The sequence below is a fragment of the Bufo gargarizans genome, chromosome 1 (assembly GCF_014858855.1).
Source record: "Bufo gargarizans isolate SCDJY-AF-19 chromosome 1, ASM1485885v1, whole genome shotgun sequence".
Classification (NCBI taxonomy): Eukaryota; Metazoa; Chordata; class Amphibia; order Anura; family Bufonidae; genus Bufo; species Bufo gargarizans.
This window is the reverse complement of record NC_058080.1, coordinates 123,374,679-123,400,489: the sequence shown is the minus strand read 5'-3', so window position 1 is coordinate 123,400,489 and position 25,811 is coordinate 123,374,679. Positions and strand designations below refer to the sequence as shown.

At 44.8% G+C, this 25,811-nt stretch overlaps 1 protein-coding gene across 1 annotated transcript in view; it reads right to left on the bottom strand.

Moving 5' to 3' along the window:
• Positions 1–25,811, bottom strand: part of SNX25 (sorting nexin 25) — a 237,870-nt gene that overhangs the window by 104,434 nt on the left and 107,625 nt on the right. The window contains exons 3-4 of the mRNA XM_044297649.1: positions 11,807–12,023; positions 7,622–7,794 (exon numbers count right to left, since the gene is read on the bottom strand). Coding sequence (XP_044153584.1) covers positions 7,622–7,794; positions 11,807–12,023 — 390 coding nt within the window. The remainder of the gene's footprint in view (positions 1–7,621; positions 7,795–11,806; positions 12,024–25,811) is intronic.

The window sequence follows — 25,811 nt, the reverse complement described above, 5'->3', positions numbered from 1 at the left end:
CAAGTGTATAGCCTGCTGTGACTTTTCTGAGGCTTCAACACGGTGACCCAAGTGTTTAATTTCCCCCTTCAGTAACTCCATCTCCGCGTGGTAGGTCTGTTCCAGCCTGAAAATGGCTTTCTCCAAGTCTTCCTTCATGGGTAAAGCTTGCAGCTGAGCCCGGAGGTCCCATCCCCCGGCAGATGCGCACGAGTAAGGGCTTCCTGAGTCTCCGTCTGAAGGTAAGGAACGCGCGCTGCAATGTAATGCTGAGAGAGACGCTCCGGTGGCAATCTTGGGAGTAGCCTGCGGTCCCGCTGTGTTAGGCTGGGAGCCGAAGAACTTTTGAATGCTGATGTTTTCTTGCTGGTGTTCTGTCTCAGAGGTACCCTTAGCCATTTTCCGACCTATCTGGCTGGTGTGCTGGTGTGTCTTTTCCCATGGACAGCTATGATAACAGGAATGGTGGGAGAGCCGCTCTTGTGCACGTCCTACTCAGTCATGAGCAAGCCACGAGCCCCCCCACTGACCACTTTAACACCAGGTTTCCTGAGGTGTACAACTCAGATAAAAATGTCAGTGTAGACGAGTCCCTATTACTTTTCAAAGGGAGGATTAGATTCCGCCAGTACCTGCCTAGCAAACGGACAAGATATGGCATAAAGATATACACACTTTGTAAGAGTAGCTCCAGGTACACCCACAAGTTCTGCATTTACAAAAAGGGAAAGATTACCGGATAGAACCCCCAGAATGCTCCCCCATCCTAGGCGTTAGTGGGAAGATTGTGTGGTACAAAAAGCTGTCCGTACACATTGTACAGATGGCAATGTGCAATGCATTCGTGCCATTTTAATCTGCAGGCTACACAGGAACTTTCCTTCAGTTACAAGAGGTGGTTATCAAGGCCCTAATTTTTCAAAGCTAGGCCGGGGAGGGTCCCAGTACTTCAGGAAGTAATGGTGCCCATGTTCTACCAGGGCAACATTTTCGAGGTCAAGTGGAAGAACCCAAAAAAGATGCAGGGTGTGTACCAAAAGGGGGACAAGTAAAGACACCATTTACCACTGCGAAACCTACCCTGAAAAACCTGGCCTGTGCATGCAGGAGTGTTTTAAAATCTACTACTCATCCATGGAGTATTAATTTAATTTCATCCATGATGTACCCTGTAGTTTTACCACCTTATATCTCTGATTTAGTCTGCATAGCTTACAGATCCACTTTTCACCAACCACTACATATTCATTTCTGTGAAACACCTATTAGGTCAAAAGTGCCCTTTCCAGCCCTTAAAGGGTAGCTGTCATATTTTTATTTTATTTGCTAGTTTATTAGAGCTAGGCATGTATACCTGAGTTAGTTTGTCAATGATAGTCAAAAGATCTGTAATTACCTAATAATAACAGCTTTCATTAATGTCCCCTGTCCCTTTCCACTGCTCCCTTAAAAGGAATGGAATTGGTATTGCGGGTCTGCCGCTGTCTCCTATATCTCCGCTGCTGAGATCACTATTGTAATCTTTGTATTGCACATATTCTAATGTATCTGGATGATATTTCATATTTGCTGCTCATCTCAATTAATGTTATTGGGGATTTTGTTATTGTATCTAATGGAAAAATTAGTTTTGTTTTATTTATCAATAAAAATTATCAATTAAAAAACAAACAAAAAAAACGTTGCTAGGGCTTTTAGTACAAACAGAAGACAGAGGGCCGATCTTCCATACTGCAAGCCTGAATTAGGGTTTAGAGTGAGGAGGCGTGTCTCTCAGTAATCCAATCTGATTGGCTGGCAGGGAGCCGCTGGCTACAGGAAGTGTGTATGGGAAGTGAGGGAAAGCAGTTTTGGCCTCAGAGAACTGGCAGAGGCTCCATCTTGAGAAGGTCCTCATATTGTAAATGTTTAAACAGCCGTAACTAAGGCACAAACTCAAGTGGTATGTGAAGAAACTAAAGATTGCTTTATGCATAATGCTGCTGCAGCAGTAACATATGCTAAAACTGATTTTTGATGAAAACATGACAGTTACCCTTTAAAATGTTCATACAGGGGGTGCTCTTTTCAAAATGGGATCACTTCTTGGGGTTTTTAATTTCTGGGGACCTCAGGAATTGTTTAAATGCGACATGGCACCTAAAATCCATGTCTGCCAATTCAGGCCTGCCAGCAAAATCCATATTTTGCCGTTTGCCTGCTGTGCGCCCATACAGCAGGCTACAAGCACATATGGGGTGTTTCCTGAATGGGGAGAAAATGGGGGAACACATACTAGGGTGCATTTTCTCCTTCAATCTCTTGTGAAAGTGAAAAATTGGGGTCTGCTAGTAATTTTTTATTTTCACAAATGTGTGCTTTGAAATCCTTTAACAAGTGTTTCCTCCTTCTGTGAGACGCCCGTTTGCTAAAAAGTACTCTTTCCACCACTTAAATTGTTCCACCGGTGTGCTCTTTCCAAAATGGGGTCACTTCTTGGGGTTTTTCATTTCTGAGGACCTCAGGAATATTAAATGTGACATGGCACCGAAAATCAATGTCTACCAATTCAGGTCAGCAAAATCCATATTTTGCTGTTTGACTCTAGAGCCCTGCTGTGCGCCCATACAACATTTTTTGAGCACATATGGGATGTTGCCGTATTTAAAGGGGAAATGGGGAACAATGTGGGGTGTATTTTGTCCTGTTACCCTTTGGGAAAGTGAAAAAGCTACTTTTTTGTGAAAATGTTTTTCATTTTCACTGCCAAGTGTTCCCTAATTCTAGGAAACACCTTTGAGGTCAAAGTTCTCACTACACACCCTGAAAGATTCCTTGAGGGGTGTAGTTTCCAAAATGGGGTCACTTTTTGGGGGTTTCCACTGTAGGGCCACCTCAGGGTGTCTTCATATGCGACATAGTTCCCAATTACCATTCCAGCTAAATCCACTCTCCTAACGCAATATGGTGCTCCTTCCACTCTGAAGACTGATGTGCGCCCATACATCAGTTTTTGAGCACATATGGGGTATTTCTGTAAACTCCAGATTCAGGGTAATAGATTTTGAGTTTTGCTTGGCTGTTAACCGTTGATGTGTTGCAGAAAAATAGATAAAAATTTAAAATCTGCTAAAAATAGTGAAATTTTGAAATTTCATTCCCATTTATCCTTTAAAGGGGTTATCCCATCTTAGACAATGGGGGCATATCGCTAGGATATGCCCCCATTGTCTGATAGGTGCGGGTCCCACCTCTGGGACCCGCACCTACAATGAGAACGGAGCCGGGGAGAGTTGTGGCTGGAGGACCCCGGGTTTCCCAGGGTCCGACCACCACCAGGCGCAGCTCCCCGCCTCTCCCATTGAAGTGAATGGGAGCGCACCGCACATGTGCGGCCAACGCTCCCATAAATTTCTATGGGGCCGACTGAAATAGCCGAGCCAGCGCTCGGCTATTTTCGGTGGCTCCATAGAAATGAACGGAGCGTGGCTGCGCATGCGCAGTGCGCCCTCCTCCACTTTCTCTGCTCCGTTCTCCTTATAGGTGCAGGTCCCAGCGGTGGGACCCGCACCTATCAGACAATGGGGGCATATCCTTGCGATATGCCCCCATTGTCTAAGATGGGATAACCCCTTTAATTCTCATGGGGCACCTAAAGGGTTTAACAAAGTTTGTAAAATCAGTTTTGAATAGCTTGAGGGGTGTAGTTTCTAAAATGAGGTGATTTATGGGTGGTTTCTAATATGTAAGCCCCACAAAGTGACTTCATAACTGAACTGGTCCATAAAAAATTGGGTTTTGGAAATTTTCTTAAACATTTTAAGATTTGCTTCTAAACCCAAAAAATAAAATTTCATTTTCAAAATGATCCAAACATGAAGTAGACATATGGGAAATGTAAAGTAATAACTATTTTTGGAGGTATTACTATCTATTATAAAAGTAGAGAACTTTAAATTTGGAAATTTGCTAATTTTTGGTAAATTTAGGTTTTTTTTTTATAAATAAAAATTTAATATTTGGAGTCAAATTTACCACTGTCATGAAGTACAACATGTGACGAGAAAACAATCTCAGAATGGCCTGGATAAGTAAAAGCGTTTTAAAGTTATCACCACATAAAGTGACATGTCAGATTTGCTAAAAATGGCCTGGTCCTTAAGGTGAAAAATGGCAGGGTCCTGAAGGGGTTAAATATCACAAAACAGTATTTGGCATGCCTGTAATCATATTAACCGGCACATATTTAAGCAGATTGACAAACAGTGTGAATAAAAATGGGGGCAAACTGTTTGGCTGTATGGAACGCTGACATTTCTGATGACATCCCTGCATCCAAGGCTCCTTGAAGCCCTGCTGGAAAAAAAACATCCTAAGGGTCCATTCACACGTCTGCAACCGTTTTGCGGTCCGCAAATTGCGGATTCCACAAAACACGGACACATTTCTATTTTTGAGCGGAGCCGCGGAACAGATTGTGCTGTCCGCCTCTTTTGCGACCCCACTGAACATTAATGGACCCTAAGACATCATTGCTGACATCACGTCTACAGGGCGGAGATTGAACAGAACACCTCCCTGAAAGGCAAGGTCACTGATGATGTTGTGTCTAAAGGACAGAGCCTTACAAGCCTTGCCCACCTCAGATATAAATGTGATGTCATCGGAATAGGGAACCAACACAGTGGAAAATGTCACGTGACCTCGAAGGAGTGCAGGAAAAAGGGGTCACTACAGATGAACAATCACTATTAGAAAGTGGCAGTATGTGCTGTTTCCAGTCAATTGATTCTGAAAAATGCAAAATCGGATTACCCCATTAAAGGCGGTTTCCCATATGCACCAATCAGCTCTCTAACTTTAAAGTGCAGCCATCTTACATTTTGTAATATACTGTGTTTACCATTTCTGCCCCTACTGCCCAATATGGAACACACATGACCCCATCAGTTCTCCTCTGTCCAACTTCCTGTGCCCATCTGCTAGCAGACAGGCCTTCTTGTCTGTGCCGTATTCTGAAGCGTGAAAGCACATTGAGTTAGCATAGCTGGGAATGAGATGTGTCCCTCTGATTTCTCTGGAGCATGGAAGATCTGATGATCCAGATCTTCTCTGCTCCACCACAGGAAAACAAGAGGACTGGAAGAACACACCTACTCTCCACCCATGCTGCTAAGATGGACATGCACACTCTAAAATACAGCACAGACGAGAAGAACTGGCTAGTACAACAAATGGATGTGGGAGAGAGGAGAATGGACAGGGTCATGTAAGGCTACTTTCACACTTGCGTTCAGAGCGGATCTGTCTGGGGTCTGCCCAGACGGATCCGCTCATATAATGCAGACAATGGATCCGTTCAGAACAGATCCGTCTGCATTATATTGTAAAAAAATTCTAAGTGTGAAAGTAGCCGCAGACGGATCCGTCCAGACTTTACATTGAAAGTCAATGGGGGACGGATCCGTTTGAAAATTGAGCCATATAGTGTCAAATTCAAACGGATCCGTCCCCATTGACTTCCATTGTAAGTCTGGACGGATCCGTTTGCCTCCGCATGGCCAGGCGGACACCCTGGTGACCACCTGCTGAGCGGAGCCCAAACGCTGCCAGACTGATGCATTCTGAGCGGATCCGCATCCACTCAGAATGCATTAGGGCTGGACGGATGCGTTCGGGGCCGCTTGTGAGAGCCTTTAAACCAGGGATGTCAAACTCGTGGCCCTCCAGCTGTTGCAAAACTACAACTCCCATCATGCATGGGCATACTACAGCTATCAGGGAATGATGGGAGTTGTAGTTTTGCAACATCTGGAGGGCCATGAGTTTGACATCCATGCTTTAAACGGAACTCGCAAGCGGAGCCCCGAACGCAAATGTGAAATTAGCCTAAAATGCATTCGGCAACAGAGGCAGAATTTGTAAATATGACAAATTACAAAATTAATAGTAGTAGTACTTATTTGAGAGCACCATTAATTTCATGGCGCTGTACATCTAAAAATGGGTTATACATTTATTATATAAAACACGTACCACAACCATGAACTCATTAGCATACTGATATTGCTGTGAGGCCTTATAATCTACTAGGGAGGGGGAAGGACATAGTAGGGGAGGGTAAAACTGCTCATCTGGCTGTGTGGTGGCAGCATGGGCGGACTGGCCATAGACCCCTACAGGGAAATTTCCCAGTGGTCCAATGTTCAGAGGACCACACCCATGCCCTCTTCTTGACCGCTATCCAAGTACTTAAAGATCTGATGCTCTTAGCAATTATTTAGGCTGCAATGTGGTATCTGGTTCTGATGAGGTAGTATTTTGTACTGCACTGTGGTATTGCTGGTCTGCCTGTTTCTGTTGCTCCACCTTCTGTCTTTTTAGACCCACTAGAAAACCGGAAAACCTCTTTAAGGGTACTTTCACACTTGCGTTTTTCTTTTCCGGCATAGAGTTCCGTCACAGGGGCTCTATACCGGAAAAGAACTGATCAGGCATATCCCCATGCATTCTGAATGGAGAGTAATCCGTTCAGTTTGCATCAGGATGTCTTCAGTTCAATTGTTTTGACTGATCAGGCAAAAGAGAAAACCGTAGCATGCTATGGTTTTATCTCCGGCCAAAGAAACTGAACACTTGCCTGAACGCTGGATCCGGCATTTTTTCCCATAGGAATGTATTAGTGCCGGATCCGTCATGCGCATGCGCAGACTGAAAAAAAGGTGAAAAAAATAAATGCCGGATTCGTTTTGCCGGATGACACCGGAAAGACGGATCCGGCATTTCAATGCATATTTTCAACTGACCAGGCATTTTTAAGACTAATCAGGATCCTGATCCGTCTTACTAATGCCATCAGTTGGCATACATTTTGCCTGATCCGGCAGGCAGTTCCAGCGACGGAACTGCTTGCCGGATCTCTCTGCCGCAAGTGTGAAAGTACCCTTAGGAGCCCGAAAATTACCCATTTTTTTTCTTCAAACCAACCAGAGACAGCAATGTCTGATCAACTGTTCTCTCTTTAAAATTTGATTAATAGACGCTAAACTAAACTACTTTTGGCTGGGTCAGCAAATAGCAGGAGACACGTGGATGGCAAAATGACTGGAGGATCAAACTACAACAAAAGGTGTCTGTACTCGGTCATCATGGAAACACATAGGACTCCAGAGGAGCTGTACATACAAAACTTTATTTTAATTAGGACTATTTAAAATTTCGGCTTTTTAGATGCATTGGAATGATAATTTATTTAGAAGGTTGAACCTTCCCTTTATGAACTGCTGATATAACATACAGTAGAGAAACACAGAATGTGTCGGCAGTTAAGAACCATTTGGCCCATCCAGTCTGCCCAATATACTGAATACTAGAGGACAAACATACTGTAAGGAATTACACAGATCACTTCTAACAAATAAAACAGATTCTATTTGAATAGATCGTCATTTTTGCAATGATTGTGTGCTTGTTAAGTAAAGAAACAATCAATTTTTCAATATCTGGTAAATGATAGAAATGAAGATGAGTATCAAATAATGACATTTCATTTCAAATGTGCATAAAAGAAAATTTAATTTTACTTAATCATTTAAACAGAAATAGCGTTCCATAACCTGTATGACTAATAACACAAAGGCAGTGAATTGATCATTTTACAGACCTTTGGTGGCAAGTATTTCAGAAAGAACAATGCGCAGACTACGAGACCGTGCATCCCTGCTAGGCATCAAACAGAGGACTAGCACCTTGGCGCAAGTCTGCAGGAACTGGAGCTCCGCTTCTGTGTTTTTTAAGCAGGAATGAAGAGCAAAGGGTCTTGGCTGCTCATCCTGTCTGGAAGAAAAATTAACAAAAACAAGAGGGAAGGGAAAGAAACTGAAGTTAAATGAACACACATATTTTTGCATTTTCACCACAAAAAGGATCCATAAAGCTGTGTGCCTTGTGCAGATCTCCATAATAAGGGGTCGAATAAACAGTTTTGCCCTGAAACTGGGGCAGGGAACTCAAAATGGCCCTGGAAACAAAATATCTAAAAAGCAGCCCCATGTTGTAGGCGGGTCCAAATTAACAGACAGTGGGGCAACACAACTAGGCAGGGTCAGAAATACCACAGCGCAAAATAGCATCCCAGAAGAACCATATACCCCAGGGCAGCACAATATATTGCCCCAAAAGCTGTCTCCCTGTGGTGGCCATCAAATCGCTACTGTTTTCTGTCCTCCAGTTCTTTCTGCCCACAGCAGCTGAATCCAGGAGGACATGTGCAGCCACTGGCCGAGTACACGAGTATCTGATTTTCACAGTGTTAATTACCACTGAGAGGTCAGCGGCAGACAGGATGCCCTGAGCGGCCCCCTGGGTACCAGCCTATTAGGAAATTTCCCTGTATGGTCTATGGCCAGTCCACCTCTGAACTGGGGATTTAAAGGTAGTCATACAGTTAATAGGGCCCACAACATTTGAGGTATTAGACAAATGGAGGGTGATCCTTCTGTCCTCAGACTGGAGCCTGGCGCGAAAAGTTGCAAGATTCCCATCAGTTACTAAGGCTTTCTGGGGCCAAATGAAGGTGCCCAGGCCTGTCACAGGAAGATAGCTGTGGCAGGGCTAAATATAATATATGTAAAACTCACACAGACTGCAGTAGTACACAAGATTGCATATGCAAGTTCCCTAAGGGTACTAAAGATTACAATTTTTTTTTTTTTAAAGTATAAAAAAAAAAATCTGATCACCCCCTCTCTCAATTTTACATAAAAGAACAAACAAACAAAAAAACATAACTTTTACGACCACTCCGCAATCCAGCAGCGGTGGCAGTGCTTGCAAACTATAGGAAAAAGAGCTTTTGCCTTAAACAATGAATTTCCTGGTGACAAATTCCCTTAAAATTTTGGAAAGCATGCTAATACACTTGTTAAGCTGCAGACTTGAAAACAGTCCATATACATTACTCAGTAATCCTTGTAACAAAAAAGGTACTATGACAACTACTCTGTCTTCTTGAACAAGTCAGTTGGATTTACCCAATTATATATGAATAAGTATGGTTAAAATTCATTCAGATGACATCATGGATGCCGGATATCAGCTGCAGATCCACCAATTACGGGGCTCCTATTCTGCCAGCTAAGATGGCCACACTGCTTTTGCTACTGCCTGACGCATACTGCGATTGTGGTGGTCCAAGACCCTTTCTGCTGCCCTCCTGTGAACAGTGCTGGCCAAGCCAAGAGCAGGGCAGGACGAGTAGGAAATGTCTTTAGCTATTAAAGCACATGTCCCCCAGGTAGTCTGAGAAGCAGTGTGGCCACCTTGGCTGGCAGAAGGAGCCTGTGAATTGTCAGATCCGCAGAGGAAAAGGAGGGCACCATGTAAGTGTCCTGTTCATTCCCCAGTTAATGTGATATTTTTTGTGAACCAGATGATCAATTTATTTGAAAAAGAACAGAACTGAAAGTATGGACGCGCTACAAATAAACCCTGGGATGGGCCATGCATACACCTTAGCAAAGGTAAGAGACTACTTAGTATGCCACAATATTATACGGATCTCCTGTAGTCCACATTATGCCCTAGTAATTTTTAACTCGATGGATGATTACATTTTTGAACTCTAGTTCATTGCAAATACCCAGTAGAGAGATGTTGTCCGCTCTATAGAAAGTCAAAGAATACTATATGAACTATGCAGAGAAGAAAACAAACAAGTAATATTCCACCATCTAATCTTCACATCATAATGCCCCATGCACCCGACTGTATTTTTGGTACCACTTTTTGCAGATCGCACACTGACCCCATTCATTCCTATGGGTCTGAAAAAAAAAAAGGATGTTGCAATCATATGTCAGTTCCGCAGTCCCACAAAAAAGATAGAACATGTCATATTCTTGTCCGTTTTGTGTACAAGAAAAGCCATAATTACAATGGCACCGGATGCAATATGGATGTCATCCATATTTTTTTGCGGATCAGCGTATTGCGGACTGCAAGATGCATGCAGTCATGGGCATGAGCCCGAAATAAAGGCTTCAGTTTACAAGAAACACCAATCAATAAAGAAGTGAAAGCAGCAATCTATCTAGTCTGAAATACTTTGCGAGAAATACAATCAATACCGACCTTCACAATCAGTAATCGCTAATAGAAAACATAATGGACGATGTCATACTATAGAGCAGTAAACCAGACAATTTGTTAATGAAATAACACTAAAATTACATTTTATTCACATTAATGCAGCTAAGCACACCATGGACTCCAAACAGTACATGAATGTAAGATGCAGGGCACCTGACCTGTCCTACAGACAGCGGGAAATACAGACCGCCAAGTCCTATGAATGCGGTCAGGAGAATAAGTCTACGAAACAAAAGGAAAGCCAAGACACAAGCCCTTACCAGCAATGCAATGTATATTTCAAACATAGACTAAACAGACGATTCTTTAGAACTGGTCAACTCCTATAGAATCGATGCTTCTTGACAATATCTCAATTTTAAGGCTCTTACCTTTAAAGGGCATCTGCCAGCAGATTTGTACCTGTGAAACTGGCTGACCTGTTACATGTGCGCTTGGCAGCCGAAGGCTTCTGTGTTGGTCCATGTTCATATGTGCCTGCATTGCTGAAAAAATTGAAGGTATAATATGTGCAAATGAGCCTGTAAGAGCAACGGGGGCGTTGTCATTACTCCTAGAGATTCTGCTCTCTGCTGAGCCCCATGAACTTTGATTGAAAGGGCCAGGTGTAATGATGTTATCACTGCCTGGTCCTGTCAAAGTGGAGAGAGCAGCAGTTAGAGAGCGCTGAGCCTCTAGGAATAATGGCAATGCCCCCATTGCTCCTAGAGGCTCACTTGCATATATTTATTCTCAGCAATGCGGGCACATATGAACATGGGTCCAACACAGAAGCCTTCAGCCGCCAAGAACACGTGCAATAGGTCAGCCAGTTTCATAGGTACAAATCTGCCAACAGATGCCCTTTAAATCCAAGCCTTCTGGATTACAGACTTGCCCCTGTATATCTACATACCGTAGTAACATTTACGGTACCCTCATGAAGACCTCCCCTGAAGCTAGCCCAGTGATCAGGATTGAGGGATACTAGCTTAAAAAGCCTCAATGATAATCTGCTGTCTCCGGTAGAATTGCAGCCAGTGATACACTTTCCCTGCAATGGTTGCTGTAGAGGAAACATAGGAAGACATGTCGGCCTTCCAAAAGAACTGACTGGAGCCACCAGAGACATGCTTCCATCATGGACGGATTGGCCATAGACCCTACAGGGAAATTTCAAGGTGGTCCGTTGCCCAGGGGGCCACTTAATCCCTCCTTAGTTGTCAGCAAGGTACATAAAGATCTGATGCTCTCAACATTAATTAATGTAGGAGCATCAGGCACAGCTTCATACTGTGGGGCGGCGGCAGTATATTGTGCTGGACTGTGGTATTTGGTTCTGCTGGGGTGGTAATTGGTCCTGCACTACAAGGACTGCTGACCCCACCTACTTCTGTTGTCCCACCTTCTGTAACTTTGGACCCGCCTACAACATTGGAGTCACTTTTTTTTTTTTTTTTTTTCCAGGGCCACTTTAAGATTCCAGTCCACCCTTGGCTTCTATACATCCCAACATGGCATGGGTTCACATGACAACATGGTAAAAGGATTGTATGTTGTGCTTCTGACATTGTAATCAGAAAATAACCAGCGTCTTCATCCTTCCCCAATTATCCAGTCCTGAGACGGTTAAACCAAAGCGTCGCCTTGCTCTCATTATTTCCTACAGATTATCACTTCACACAGAGAAGGATTACAGGTGCTTGCTCCGGTTTGTTACCTAGTGTTTGCAGCCTTGAGGTCACAGAAGTGTGTGAGCAGGTTCTTCACAACGTCATTGCAGACCACCTTCACAACATCAATGTGAGCAAGCCGACTGCGCAGTTGTCTGGTCAACTCCCAAAAGTCTTCAGAGAGCAAGTGGTAGAGTTGACCACCATCTTTACTGAGTTCACCATACCATGTCAGAATGTAGTCTCTGTAGCTGTAGTCAAACACTGAAAAAGATTAAGGCACAAGATGAAGAATTAAGGACATGCAATCAAACCTGAAAAAGCACAATATACAAGTATTCCACTAGAGGGAGCTTGTGAGTTTATTGTATAATTTGCTAATATTAGGTTCAGTCTGGAGCTCTGCACTTACCTCCTCAGCTCCCTCTAGTGGTGGCTGCAGGGAAGCAGTATGTTTCTTTTAAATCTATGGATACAAACGAGTTGGGGGATCTGTTTCAGAAAAACTGAACAGCAGATTTCCAAACTGCAGCATGTCAATTTACGCTGCGGGTTTTACATCCAAAGGTTGAAAGCAGTCGAAGGTCCACAAAAAGCAGCCCATTACAGGTGTTTTTGCAGCACTTTTTTCCTCATATCCACTACCAATATGTGGATGCATATTTAAAACTATTAAAACGAAATCAACTGGGTGGACATTCACTTTAAGCAGATCCTCAACTTGTACAGTTTAGCACTAAACAATTATTCATGCTCGCCCTAATAAATCCCCTATACAAGTGACACAATAGGGCAGGTTTATTACTATATAAGAGGTCAGTGATGTGTACTCTGAGCTATAGTCTTCCTTAAAAAGAAACCCCATTGTGTTTGAATCAGAATACCAGAGATTATAAGAGATCGCCAAAAAGGAAAGTATTGGGGAAGAGGAGGCACCATTGAAAGAAAAATGGGAACAAACAGGAGAGTCAGTATCCCAAAATTCAAGAGAGTGTACTTTTTATTGTTTAGAGATTTTAGATGGAAGAGAGGAAGCTTAGGCCTAGTTCACACACTAATATTTGGAGATAAGGTATAATGGAAAGATTTGCACCTGTTCTGTGTTTGTGACCTGCACATGGTTTAGGCCTCTTTCACACTTGCGTTGTCCGGGTCCGGCGTGTACTCCACTTGCCGGAATTACACGCCGGATCCGGAAAAACGCAAGTGAACTGAAAGCATTTGAAGACGGATCCGTCTTCAAAATGCGTTCAGTGTTACTATGGCAGCCAGGACGCTATTAAAGTCCTGGTTGCCATAGTAGTAGTGGGGAGCGGTATACTTACAGTTCGTGCGGCTCCCGGGGCGCTCCAGAATGACGTCAGAGCGCCCCATGCGCATGGATGACGTGCCATGCGATCACGTGATCCATGCGCTTGGGGCGCCCTGATGTCACTCTGAAGCGCCCCGGGAGCCGTACGGACGGTAAGTATACTGCTCCCCCGCTCCCCACTACACTTTATCATGGCTGCCAGGACTTTAGCGTCCCGGCAGCCTTGGCAACCATTCAGAAAAAGCTAAACGTCGGATCTGGCAATGCGCCGAAACGACGTTTAGCTTAAGGCCGGATCCGGATCAATGCCTTTCAATGGGCATTAATTCCGGATCTGGCCTTGCGGCAAGTCTTCAGGATTTTTGGCCGGAGCCAAAAGTGCAGCATGCTGCGGTATTTTCTCCGGCCAAAAAGCGTTCCGGTCCGGAACTGAAGACATCCTGATGCATACTGAACGGATTTCTCTCCTTTCAGAATGCATTAGGATAAAACTGATCAGGATTCTTCCGGCATAGAGTCCTGACGACGGAACTCTATGCCGGAAGAAAAGAGTGTGAAAGAGCCCTAAGGCTCACAATCACTGTTGGAATCACTGACCAGAACACTGAGGTGTGAACTAGGTCTTAAAGGGGTTGTCCAGGTTCAGAGCTAAACTCTGACATACCCACAATTTCAACCGGACACCCCCCTGATGTTAGCATCAGGTGAACCCCTTTAAACCATGATATACACTCACCTAAAGAATTATTAGGAACACCATACTAATACGGTGTTGGACCCCCTTTTGCCTTCAGAACTGCCTTAATTCTATGTGGCACTGATTCAACAAGGTGCTGATAGCATTCTTTAGAAATGTTGGCCCATATTGATAGGATAGCATCTTGCAGTTGATGGAGATTTGAGGGATGCACATCCAGGGCATGAAGCTCCCGTTCCACCACATCCCAAAGATGCTCTACTGGGTTGAGATCTGGTGACTGTGGGGGCCATTTTAGTACAGTGAACTCATTGTCATGTTCAAGAAACCAATTTGAAATGATTCGAGCTTTGTGACATGGTGCATTATACTGCTGGAAGTAGCCATCAGAGGATGGGTACATGGTGGTCATGAAGGGATGGACATGGTCAGAAACAATTCTCAGGTAGCCCGTGGCATTTAAACAATGGCCAATTGGCACTAAGGGGCCTAAAGTGTGCCCAGAAAATATCCCCCACACCATTACACCACCACCACCAGCCTGCACAGTGGTAACAAGGCATGATGGATACATGTTCTCATTCTGTTTAGGCCAAATTCGGACTCTACCATTTGAATGTCTCAACAGAAATCGAGACTCATCAGACCAGGCAACATCTTTCCAGTCTTCAACAGTCCAATTTTGGTGAGCTTGTGCAAATTGTAGCCTCTTTTTCCTATTTGTAGTGGAGATGAGTGATACCCGGTGGGGTCTTCTGCTGTTGTAGCCCATCCGCCTCAAGGTTGTGCGTGTTGTGGCTTCACAAATGCTTTGCTGCATAGCTCGGTTGTAACGAGTGGCTATTTCAGTCAACGTTGCTCTTCTATCAGCTTGAATCAGTCGGCCCATTCTCCTCTGACCTCTAGCATCAACAAGGCATTTTCGCCCACAGGACTGCCGCATACTGGATGTTTTTCCCCTTTCACACCATTCTTTGTAAACCCTAGAAATGGTTGTGCGTGAAAATCCCAGTAACGGAGCAGATTGTGAAATACTCAGACCGGCCCGTCTGGCACCAACAACCATGCCACGCTCAAAATTGCTGAAATCACCTTTCTTTCCCATTCTGACATTCAGTTTGGAGTTCAGGAGATTGTGTGACCAGGACCACAACCCTACATGCATTGAAGCAACTGCCATGTGATTGGTTGACTAGATAATCGCATTAATGAGAAATAGAACAGGTGTTCCTAATAATTCTTTAGGTGAGTGTATAAGTTACTCCAGTAGTCTACAGCTGAGGACTTACAGTAGCTTCAGCAATGAGGTGTTAAATGCAGTCATGACACTGCACACAACTACTGTGGATTTAGCAGTAGACCACTGAGGACAGCGATTGGCTGCAGTGGTCACATCCGTATCAAGGCAAGTCACTGTTCCTGTGTCTAAACAATGGTGGGAGTATTGGACCAGCAGTGGAGAAACGGGTGAGGATATGCTTTTTATTTTAATCTAAGGCATAGCAGGGGTGCCCAACAAATGTTTAATTATCTCAGACAGTCCCTTTAAAGGTAAGTAACAGAGAGAAACAGGGTGGTGGTAACTGGTAAACAGGTTATTTTGTAAGGACTGAATGTTCACTAAATGGTTCGATGTGGTAAAAAAAATCCAGAAAAAACAAAAATGCTGAAATGTGATGGGACACCCTAGAGAATTATGAAAGTAGTGCGACTATTCAGAAAATGCTAAGTTGCTGCAGTTTCCTTTATTCTTCGTGTTTTCAGCTAGTTATAATGAGATAAAACTGCCTACAACAAAAACAGAAAAATAGAACTGAAACCCTATCTATTCAGAAAGGTGACAACTGCACAGTATGTGAAAAATATCACATCACATCACACAATAAAAACTCATTAACAATACAACAGCAGGACGGCCACCTATTCCCGTTCTTTTGCTGAGCATTGTATTCAGTGAAGGAGGTAATGAGCGGTAACATTTGCTCTGAAAATATTCAACCAAGATAAAGTTCTCCAGATTAAAAAAGTGAGGTCGGAACATCATGAAGAACAGAGATTAATTAACGAGTCACTTCTGTAGCATAAAAAACCTAGAAAGTGGGAAACTGTAACAATACATTTATGAATAAGAAGACTCATATGCATTGTAGTCACATTTCTCCTTTATATAATGAAAGCTACATATCGGCCATTACAGAAACTACTGCTAGATTCTCTGAGGATAATCTGAAGCCACCATTTCAACATATCAAAGACTAGAATGGGCAATTTATGATTATGATTTTCTTTGCTTTTGATGGCAATTCATCATAATTCTATTCAATAAAGTTTAAAGGCTATGGTTACCCTTGGGAATTTTTTTTAATGATCACATGTTCCTCCGTTTGGGCTCAAAATATATATTTTTTCAATTGGTCTTTATGAAAAAAACTTCAGCAGTTTTTGTGATACATGCAAAAAAAAATAATCTATTTGCAGACTGTCCCTCCGGAGTTAAGTCAGCTGAGGGCTCATGTGAAGGCTTATCTCTGATCTCCTGACGTCATAAACAGTCATTTAAAGGGAGTTCCCCTATGCTGTGTTGGCTTGAGCGAATTGAGCTCAAGATCATGAATCCGAAGTAGAATTTTTAAAACACTTTGTTTATAATGCTGTTTCTGTACAGCATTAAAATGTTATGGCTCCATGTAGTTAAACTTCGTATTGGCCAAAGTTGCGCAAGATTTCAGAAAATGAGTTTGGTATTCCCATCTTCATATTTAAAGACATTTTGAAATAGGAATCAGAAGTTGGCTTTGGTACTGAGGTACCCAGCCAGTACTAGGGCTGCACGATATGGGAATTTTGTGCAATTGCGATTAGGGCCCTAAAAATTGCGATAACGATATGCAATGCGATATTTTAAAAGGGAATTGTGCTAGAGATCTATTTGCTTGGATTTTCCTATATGAGCCGCTGACGGGGCTGGGTATGACATAGTTATGGGGGATCTGTGGAGGACGCTCTGTTATGTGGGGGATCTGTGGAGGACGCCCTGTTATGTGGGGGATCTGTGGAGGACGCCCTGTTATGTGGGGGGGATCTGTGGAGGACGCCCTGTTATGTGGGGGGGATCTGTGGAGGACGCCCTGTTATGTGGGGGGGATCAGTGGAGGACGCCCTGTTATGTGGGGGGATCAGTGGAGGACGCTCTGTTATGTGGGGGGATCAGTGGAGGACGCTCTGTTATGTGGGGGGATCTGTGGAGGACGCTCTGTTATGTGGGGGGATCTGTGGAGGACGCTCTGTTATGTGGGGGGATCTGTGGAGGACGCTCTGTTATGTGGGGGGGATCTGTGGAGGACGCTCTGTTATGTGGGGGGGATCTGTGGAGGACGCTCTGTTATGTGGGGGGATCTGTGGAGGACGCTCTGTTATGTGGGGGGATCTGTGGAAGACGCTCTGTTATGTGGGGGGATCTGTGGAAGACGCTCTGTTATGTGGGGGGATCTGTGGAGGACGCTCTGTTATGTGGGGGGGATCTGTGGAGGACGCTCTGTTATGTGGGGGGATCTGTGGAGGACGCTCTGTTATGTGGGGGGATCTGTGGAGGACGCTCTGTTATGTGGGGGGATCTGTGGAGGACGCTCTGTTATGTGGGGGGATCTGTGGAGGACGCTCTGTTATGTGGGGGGATCTGTGGAGGACGCTCTGTTATGTGGGGGGATCTGTGGAGGACGCTCTGTTATGTGGGGGGGTCTGTGGAGGACGCTCTGTTATGTGGGGGGGTCTGTGGAGAACGCTCTGTTAAGTGGGGGGATCTGTGGAGGACGCTCTGTTAAGTGGGGGGATCTGTGGAGGACGCTCTGTTAAGTGGGGGGATCTGTGGAGGAAGCTCTGTTAAGTGGGGGGATCTGTGGAGGAAGCTCTGTTAAGTGGGGGGATCTGTGGAGGAAGCTCTGTTAAGTGGGGGGATCTGTGGAGGAAGCTCTGTTAAGTGGGGGGATCTGTGGAGGAAGCTCTGTTAAGTGGGGGGGTCTGTGGAGGACGCTCTGTTAAGTGGGGGGATCTGTGGAGGACGCTCTGTTAAGTGGGGGGATCTGTGGAGGACGCTCTGTTAAGTGGGGGGATCTGTGGAGGAAGCTCTGTTAAGTGGGGGGATCTGTGGAGGAAGCTCTGTTATGTGGGGGGATCTGTGGAGGACGCTCTGTTAAGTGGGGGGATCTGTGGAGGACGCTCTGTTAAGTGGGGGGATCTGTGGAGGACGCTCTGTTAAGTGGGGGGATCTGTGGAGGACGCTCTGTTAAGTGGGGGGATCTGTGGAGGACGCTCTGTTAAGTGGGGGGATCTGTGGAGGACGCTCTGTTAAGTGGGGGGATCTGTGGAGGACGCTCTGTTAAGTGGGGGGATCTGTGGAGGAAGCTCTGTTAAGTGGGGGGATCTGTGGAGGAAGCTCTGTTAAGTGGGGGGATCTGTGGAGGACGCTCTGTTAAGTGGGGGGATCTGTGGAGGACGCTCTGTTATGTGGGGGGATCTGTGGAGGACGCTCTGTTATGTGGGGGGATCTGTGGAGGAAGCTCTGTTAAGTGGGGGGATCTGTGGAGGAAGCTCTGTTAAGTGGGGGGATCTGTGGAGGACGCGCTGTTATGTGGGGGATCTGTGGAGGACGCTGTTATGTGGGGGATCTGTGGAGGACGCTGTTATGTGGGGGATCTGTGGAGGCCATTTTTATCAATAGGCGAGAGCTTGTTTCACATAGTAGTAAAATACTTTACACACAAAGCCAGTTATGTGCGCGGGGCCCCTTCATACATAATCGCGGTATTTTCGGGTCGGTCAAATCGCCATATCGCATTTGGCGATTATCACGATTCGATTATTTTTTCTATATATTGTGCAGCCCTAGCCAGTACCGAAGCAGAAATTGGATTCCCATTTTAAAATGTTTTGAAATATGCAGATAGGAATACCAACTCATTCATGGAAGTCTCGTGCAACTTCTGCTAAGACAAAGTTTTACTACACGGAGCCAATACATTTTAATGCTGTATGGAAACAGCATTACAAACAAAGTGCTATGATCCAAAGTTCGATTCGCTCAACCCTTCTGCTTTGAATAGGTCATCAGTATCTGATCGTGAGTGGGGGGCCTGAAACCCGGGACCCACGCAAATCAGTTGTTTGAGAAGGCACAGATGTTCCTTTAAGTGCCTGCATATTCTGACATGCAGCAATGGCAAGGACACACTGGTGCCTTTTCATCTGCTGTTACATTTTCAGAGTGCTGAGTGAACCCTCCTAAAATCTTGTGCTTTATATAGATCAATAAAAAGAGACACATATTTGACAAGTGAAGCTATACACAGAGAACTAAAGAAGCGTAACTTATTGCCTCCAAACCAAAAAGATGCCCTTTTCCCCTTAAAACTGAGAGAATAAAAATACATTCAACTATGTCCAATTCAGAGTACTGTTTAGTCTTACAGCCAATTGCTCCCCAATGCCCCTTCCTTGTACATGGTGTAAGAGGGCACAAGGAATCGCCATGGATGATAGGTATGTGTCACTGAGGTTCCTGGCCTCGGTGGAGTAAGAGGCGTTTGTTGTGTGTCAGCAGCAGTTGCTGTTTGACACCTTGGTACTTAGCATGGCTGTAATAGCTGATCCAGGATGGCTGTTACTGGGAGTAGTCAAAGTGCTGGGTGGGTGACTACTCCCCACATTCCAGGCGGGTTTTGCCAGGCTTAAAATCCAGCCAGCACTGCCAGGTGGAGAGGATTACCTCTGTCTGACAGTGGCGTGCAGGAGGTCTGTGTGCTGTGATCTGAGGCCTGTGCTGGGCTAGAGAGCGGAGACCCGTGTGTCAGGGGAACAGGCTGTCTAAAGCCGGTATTTGAACTTTCTGAGGTAGAACTGCCACCAAGGTGACTTTTGTTATATTAACTTGCCATTGGGTGTGAAGTAACACCAACACTGCAAAAGTGAGGTTTTGTTTTTGGCATCATGTGTGAACAAACACTGAAGTTTGAATTACGAACTTGTACTCTGTACTGCGCCCGCTTATCCTAACTACCAGAGCGAATCCCCACAATGGCTAAGATGGTAAACAATAAAACTCACGAATCACCACCTCATTCAACACCTCCATGCCCGTCTTTCAGATGAAAATACTCAAATCGTGTTGCATCCAAGTTTTGCACATGCAAAGGTTCAAGTTCAGAATGCAACTCCTTTTTTCATCAAGGTTTTATCAATTTTTTGCAAAAACTTTTATCAATTTTGTATACAACGAAATCAGTGAAAAACAATATGGACACAGAGGGAACCCATGTTTTGCAAACCACAGATCCACAAAATATGGATACCTTCCATATGCAATCCCCACTATTCTCGCTCCCATCACTAGAAATTTCTATTGCTGTCCACAATACGGACAAGAATACATATTCTATAATTTGTAGAATGGACATACAGATGAAGGCAGCACACAACTTACATCTATGTGCTTTTTTGTTTTGTTTTTGGGTGAACCCATAGAAATTAATGGATCTGTGAGCATCCACAACAATGTGGATTGGACACAGATACAAAATACAGTTATGTGCATGAACCCTTTTGTATGGCATATCCCTGCTACAGTAAATCAACAACGATTGGTGGGGAGCACTGGAGCGGCAGGGGATCTACCAGGTAAAATGTTTTTTGACCACATTCTCTCCTGCTGCTCATAGACCATCATTAGCCACGTGCTTTTAAACAGATACATATGGAAAAAATAAGTATACAGATGTAGCAGGGGTAACACACACTCTTAACTCAAATGTCTTAACTCATCGCGTTATCTTGAAACAAAAGCCATCGTCTCATAAAGCACGTTAACCCTGCTACATCCGTACTTTGTCTTACAAGTTTTTCCTTTTGCCACATGTTTCAACTTTTGTCACAGTGGAAAGTACAATACAAATTTATCGGGCTGGGCTGTCAATCACGGGGAATGGGGGAGTGACAGCAGGTATAGGGTAGTGACAATTTGGTGCTCCAAGGGGCTCCAGCCCTCCTTTCGGTGGACCAATGAGCTCATCTGCGCATAACTAAAAGCACCTCGCTCTGTAAAGACACCACATAAATACATAAAAAGGTATCATTTTTCTCAGCCAGACCAGCCATAACAGGTATTATATCTGGTTGTTAGAGTTGATCCTGATGCTTTTTTATAAGTGCCAGAGTGCACTATGTTTTGGAGAACAATATTTATTTAAAGTAAGCCAACCAAGAGGTGGTATAAGAAAAAAAAAAATTTAAGACAGCAGCCCATGGGCATCATTGCCCTGTTCTGCCCTGTGGCAAGGTTGCTGCTCTACTTACCATGCTCCTACCTCCATGCTTCTGTCCCCTTAGGGCCTTGGAAATATGTGCTTACAAATCAGTCAATGACCATGGCTAGAGGTCCCTGGGTATTTAAGGCTCCCTCTCCATGCTGATGCTGAGGGTGCCTGAGCTTTAGAGGTTCCTAATGACCAGCAAAGATGGTAAAGTCAAGTGCTTCTGTGATTCTCCCACATTTTTGTCCAGCCCTGTACCCACCCTGTCTGTGTACTCCTACACTACCAGTTTCAGTTCTGTTCATGTTTAAGTTAATCCTGTCCATCTGGCTTGTTTGTGTTCCTGTCATGTACCCAGTCTGCCTGCCCGTGTCGTCATTACCACCCACCCTACTGGTCCGTCCTGTGTCTTCATTCATTTACACAAACAATGTGCAGCCCAGATGTAGTCATTTGCATTTAAGTCTTGACTTTTCCGACTGCTCCTGTAGTTTTGGTGCATTTTCTGTATCCTGAGCTCCCGTTGTCAGCACTGGAGTCCCGAACCCTAGTCGGTCAGCTGCCAGCTACACCGGGACTATCCCAGGAGGTAGCGGTTCAATTGCTTCCCTGCAGCAAAGGTCAGATCCCTGTACAGAGGTAAAAGGATACATACCAGGGAAGCGCTTGACTAATGCCCTTTAGGTTACCCCTACGTCAAACAGGTTAGTTGGCACAGTGGATCCAAACTTGCTGATCCAAAAGTGTCTGACATGTAGCAGTAAGTGCCAAAATTTAAGACTAATCACAAATCTTCTGCACAGTTTTTTTATTTGCATTTGTTTTGTGGAAATGCGACTACTGTCTACACCTACAGACATAACACCATCACACGTATCTGAAAACAGAAACTGTGGTGGATCTACTATGCTGAATAGCAATGCGATATACAAAAGACACAAAGAAATCCTAGAATACAGCATCGGGGTATAGTTCATAATTCACTGATCAGAGGAAGAAGTGCCTGGAATTTAATTTGCTCACACATCTTCAAGAGCCATTACCCAAGCATAATGCATCATCCTCTGCATTTCTATTGTCTCCTCCAGTCTGGTTTTATGAGCTGTGGAAACTGATTGATTAAGTGTACAGGCCTGATGCACCATTAATTCCACAACAGTGCACAATACATCATAACTCATTCAGGAATGGTCCTCCCTGAGCACTAGGCAGATCTTCTTGTTTCGCTTCTTACTGACGGAACGTATAGAATTGACAGGAGGATATATAATTCTATGCTTCCTTGTACTGAGAGAAAGCTAGCAAAAAACCTCACAAGGTTATAATTGGGTCTTCACAGTCATATTCCTAAGTGAAATGTTGTGGAAGGGTTTCAGATAATTCCTCTCACATCTGCTAAACATGTACAAAAAGGCTTCTATTGAGAAGATGAGAAAAAACTATAAATCTACATCCACAACCAGGAGCTGTCCTACAGTCTCCAGCAGTGTCCTGGTATTCAGGGAGGAGAAGGTCTGAGCAGGAAGCCCCATCAGCACGGTACAGCTCGTCGTCACTACATAATCATCATCGCGGCACAAATTGGATTCCACTGCTGGAGAAAGATGCAATTGTAGACACAGGCTGCAAGACAGGTGTGAAGCCTGCTTAAGCCTTACCCTCCAGAACAATAGACGAAACCACATGAGCACACTGCATTAACAGTGCTGAAAAAACATACCGGCCACCTACTGCAGTATTTATGCTCTCCTCATGTAGATATAGATAGAGGAACTAGTCAGTCACCATCCTGATGAGCATGGGGGCACTCTTGTCATGAATGCACTAGACTATGGAGGAGATTTATCAGACTGGTGTAAAGTAGAACTGGCTTAGTTTCCCATAGCAACTAATCAGATTCCACCTTTCATTTTTCAGAGCTCCTTTGTAAACTAAAGGTGGAAGATTGTCTGGAGTTTCCCGTCAACAATCCTATTATCCAAAGAGCACAACGTATTTTTGTGCTGTTATGAAGCGTACGGTCTGGTAGCAGCTTAACCAGACACATTTGCTCAAAGAGGTTGTGAAGAAAGTTTTGGATAAAACCCCACTTGACCGGACCTGAAAAGGAAAGATTACTTACCTGTTTCCTGGCGCTGGCTTCTAGCCCCTTCTCCTCCTGGCCTACCACACTGAAAACATCCATTTTAACGACCGGCTTCCATTATATCATGACAAATGGTGACATGACACTAAGGGATCCAATCTCCATCGCAGCCAGTGATTTGCTGTGGGGATGTCAAACCGGATGTTGAGGGGTGTCCAGTAGAGCATCGCCGGCCGGGACAAGGAGTAGGGAGCCGGCCCCAGGAAGCAGGCAAGTCCAGCCAAGTTAGGGGGTTTGCCAAAACCCCACCATTCTTTCACAACCCTCTTAAGGCTGCTTTGGCACAAAGGTTTGTGTTGGTATGACTTGCTAGCTCCAGATAGCTGAAGGTCTATGGAAAATATGAAAGCAGGGCTAAAGCATCATTTCAAAATGGTATCTTTGCTAATAAGGAGGTCTTTTTGTCTTTCAGGCATCTTTTCAAAAAGGCAGCACGTTGTAGCACTGGTGTTGTTTTGAGACGTTTTTACATCTCTTTCACTATAGGTCAAAAACGCCAGAAAAAAAACACAAGAGCTCTTCATCCGAGATAGGCTGTCCTGCAGGTGAAGAAGCTGCCCAGATGCTTGACTGACAGTGGTGGACATGTCGGCCGACCCTGCCAATCATGTGCTGCGCTGCTGGTCCGAATAGTAGGGCAAGGGCAGAGGCTCTGCTTCTGAAGCAGCAGCTGTTCATGCGCTGCTACCTGTAAGGGTAGGGGCAGATGCGCAGTTGCTACTCTAGTAGCGGAAATACAACCCCTGTGCTTGTGCTGCCAAACTGTTTTTGATAAGACTAATTAATTTGTACGAATCTATTTGTTCATCCCTAGTATGGACACTTCAAGAAGACCTTCAGTAACGCTAACTCAACAGGAATATTCCAGCAGTGTATTCGGATTCAGCTGCATCCTTTGGGTGACTGTCATACGTACGGTCACATGGAGAAGCTGCAGATGTGATGCTGCAGGTCCCTGCAGACTGTTGATTAAATAAGAGATAACTCGCTGCCGCCCAGCCATACCCAAACAGCAAGGAGTTACTACTTCTATTAGTAATCTGTGCAGCCCTGCTGCTTTTGGCCATATTGCAACGGCCGGGACTTCTGTCAAACATCCTGATATTTTGAAGCCTTTGATGATGAGCAGTCATGTTATTCACAATCAGACCACCAGTCCAGCCTCCTGTGCAGATAGGTGGTCAGACAGCCCTGTGAGCAATCTATACCATGAGGTAGCACAGAACTGTACTGTAAAGAAACCAGTGTGTGTACACTCACGTGATCAGACACCGTACCGCTGAATGCTTTGTCCACTGCCTGGAGCTGTGGAGGTCAGATCCATAACCAAGAATTCAGGCGCTGGTAGAGATTCAGAGTCATGAGTGGTTCAGCTAATAGATTTGACTGATACTATGCAATAAAGGTGCCAGTCAATTACTGTAATATGCAGTATGAATACATTGCTCCAGTTCTGCCTCTGAACTCTCTACTAGTGCCTGAATTACCTGCCATTTCATTGTATTTTCTGCAGTCTAGTCTGATGTCCAGTGATCAGGGCCGGTGCGAGGATTTTTGCCAACACAAGCAAAGCTACATTTTGGAGCCCCACCCGAACTTGGTGGGGGTGGTGTAAAAAGGAGGGGGTGATGTAACATGGAGGGGGAGAAAAGGGACATGGAAAGGGTGATGTGACATGGAAAGGGGGAGAAAAGTGACATGGAAAGGGGGAGAAAAGTGACATGGAAAGGGGGAGAAAAGTGACATGGAAAGGGGGAGAAAAGTGACATGGAAAGGGGGAGAAAAGTGACATGGAAAGGGGGAGAAAAGTGACATGGAAAGGTGATGTGACATGGAAAGGGTGATGTGACATGGAGGGGTGATGTGACATGGAGGGGGTGATGTGACATGGAGGGGGTTGGGTGATGTGACATGGAGGGGGTTGAGAAATGTGACATGGAGGGGGTTGAGAAATGTGACATGGAGGGGGTTGAGAAATGTGACATGGAGGGGGTTGAGAAATGTGACATGGAGGGGGTTGAGAAATGTGACATGGAGGGGGTTGAGAAATGTGACATGGAGGGGGTTGAGAAATGTGACATGGAGGGGTTGAGAAATGTGACATGGAGGGGGTTGAGAAATGTGACATGGAGGGGGTTGAGAAATGTGACATGGAGGGGGTTGAGAAATGTGACATGGAGGGGGTTGAGAAATGTGACATGGAGGGGGTTGAGAAATGTGACATGGAGGGGGTTGAGAAATGTGACATGGAGGGGGTTGAGAAATGTGACATGGAGGGGGTTGAGAAATGTGACATGGAGGGGGTTGAGAAATGTGACATGGAGGGGGATGGGGCAGAAATGTGACACAAAGGGGGTGATGTAAAAAGGAGGGGTTGATGTGACATGTAGAAAAAAAGAAAAATAAATGTTACATGGGGGGGAATGTGACATGTAGGGGGAGAAATGTGACATTGGAGGGGGAGAAATGTGACATTGGAGGGGGAGAAATGTGACATGGGGGGAAGTGACATGGGGGGGGGGGAAGTGACATGGGGGGGGAAGTGACATGGGGGGGGGGGGAATGTCACATTTCTCCCCATCCCCCTATTAATGTT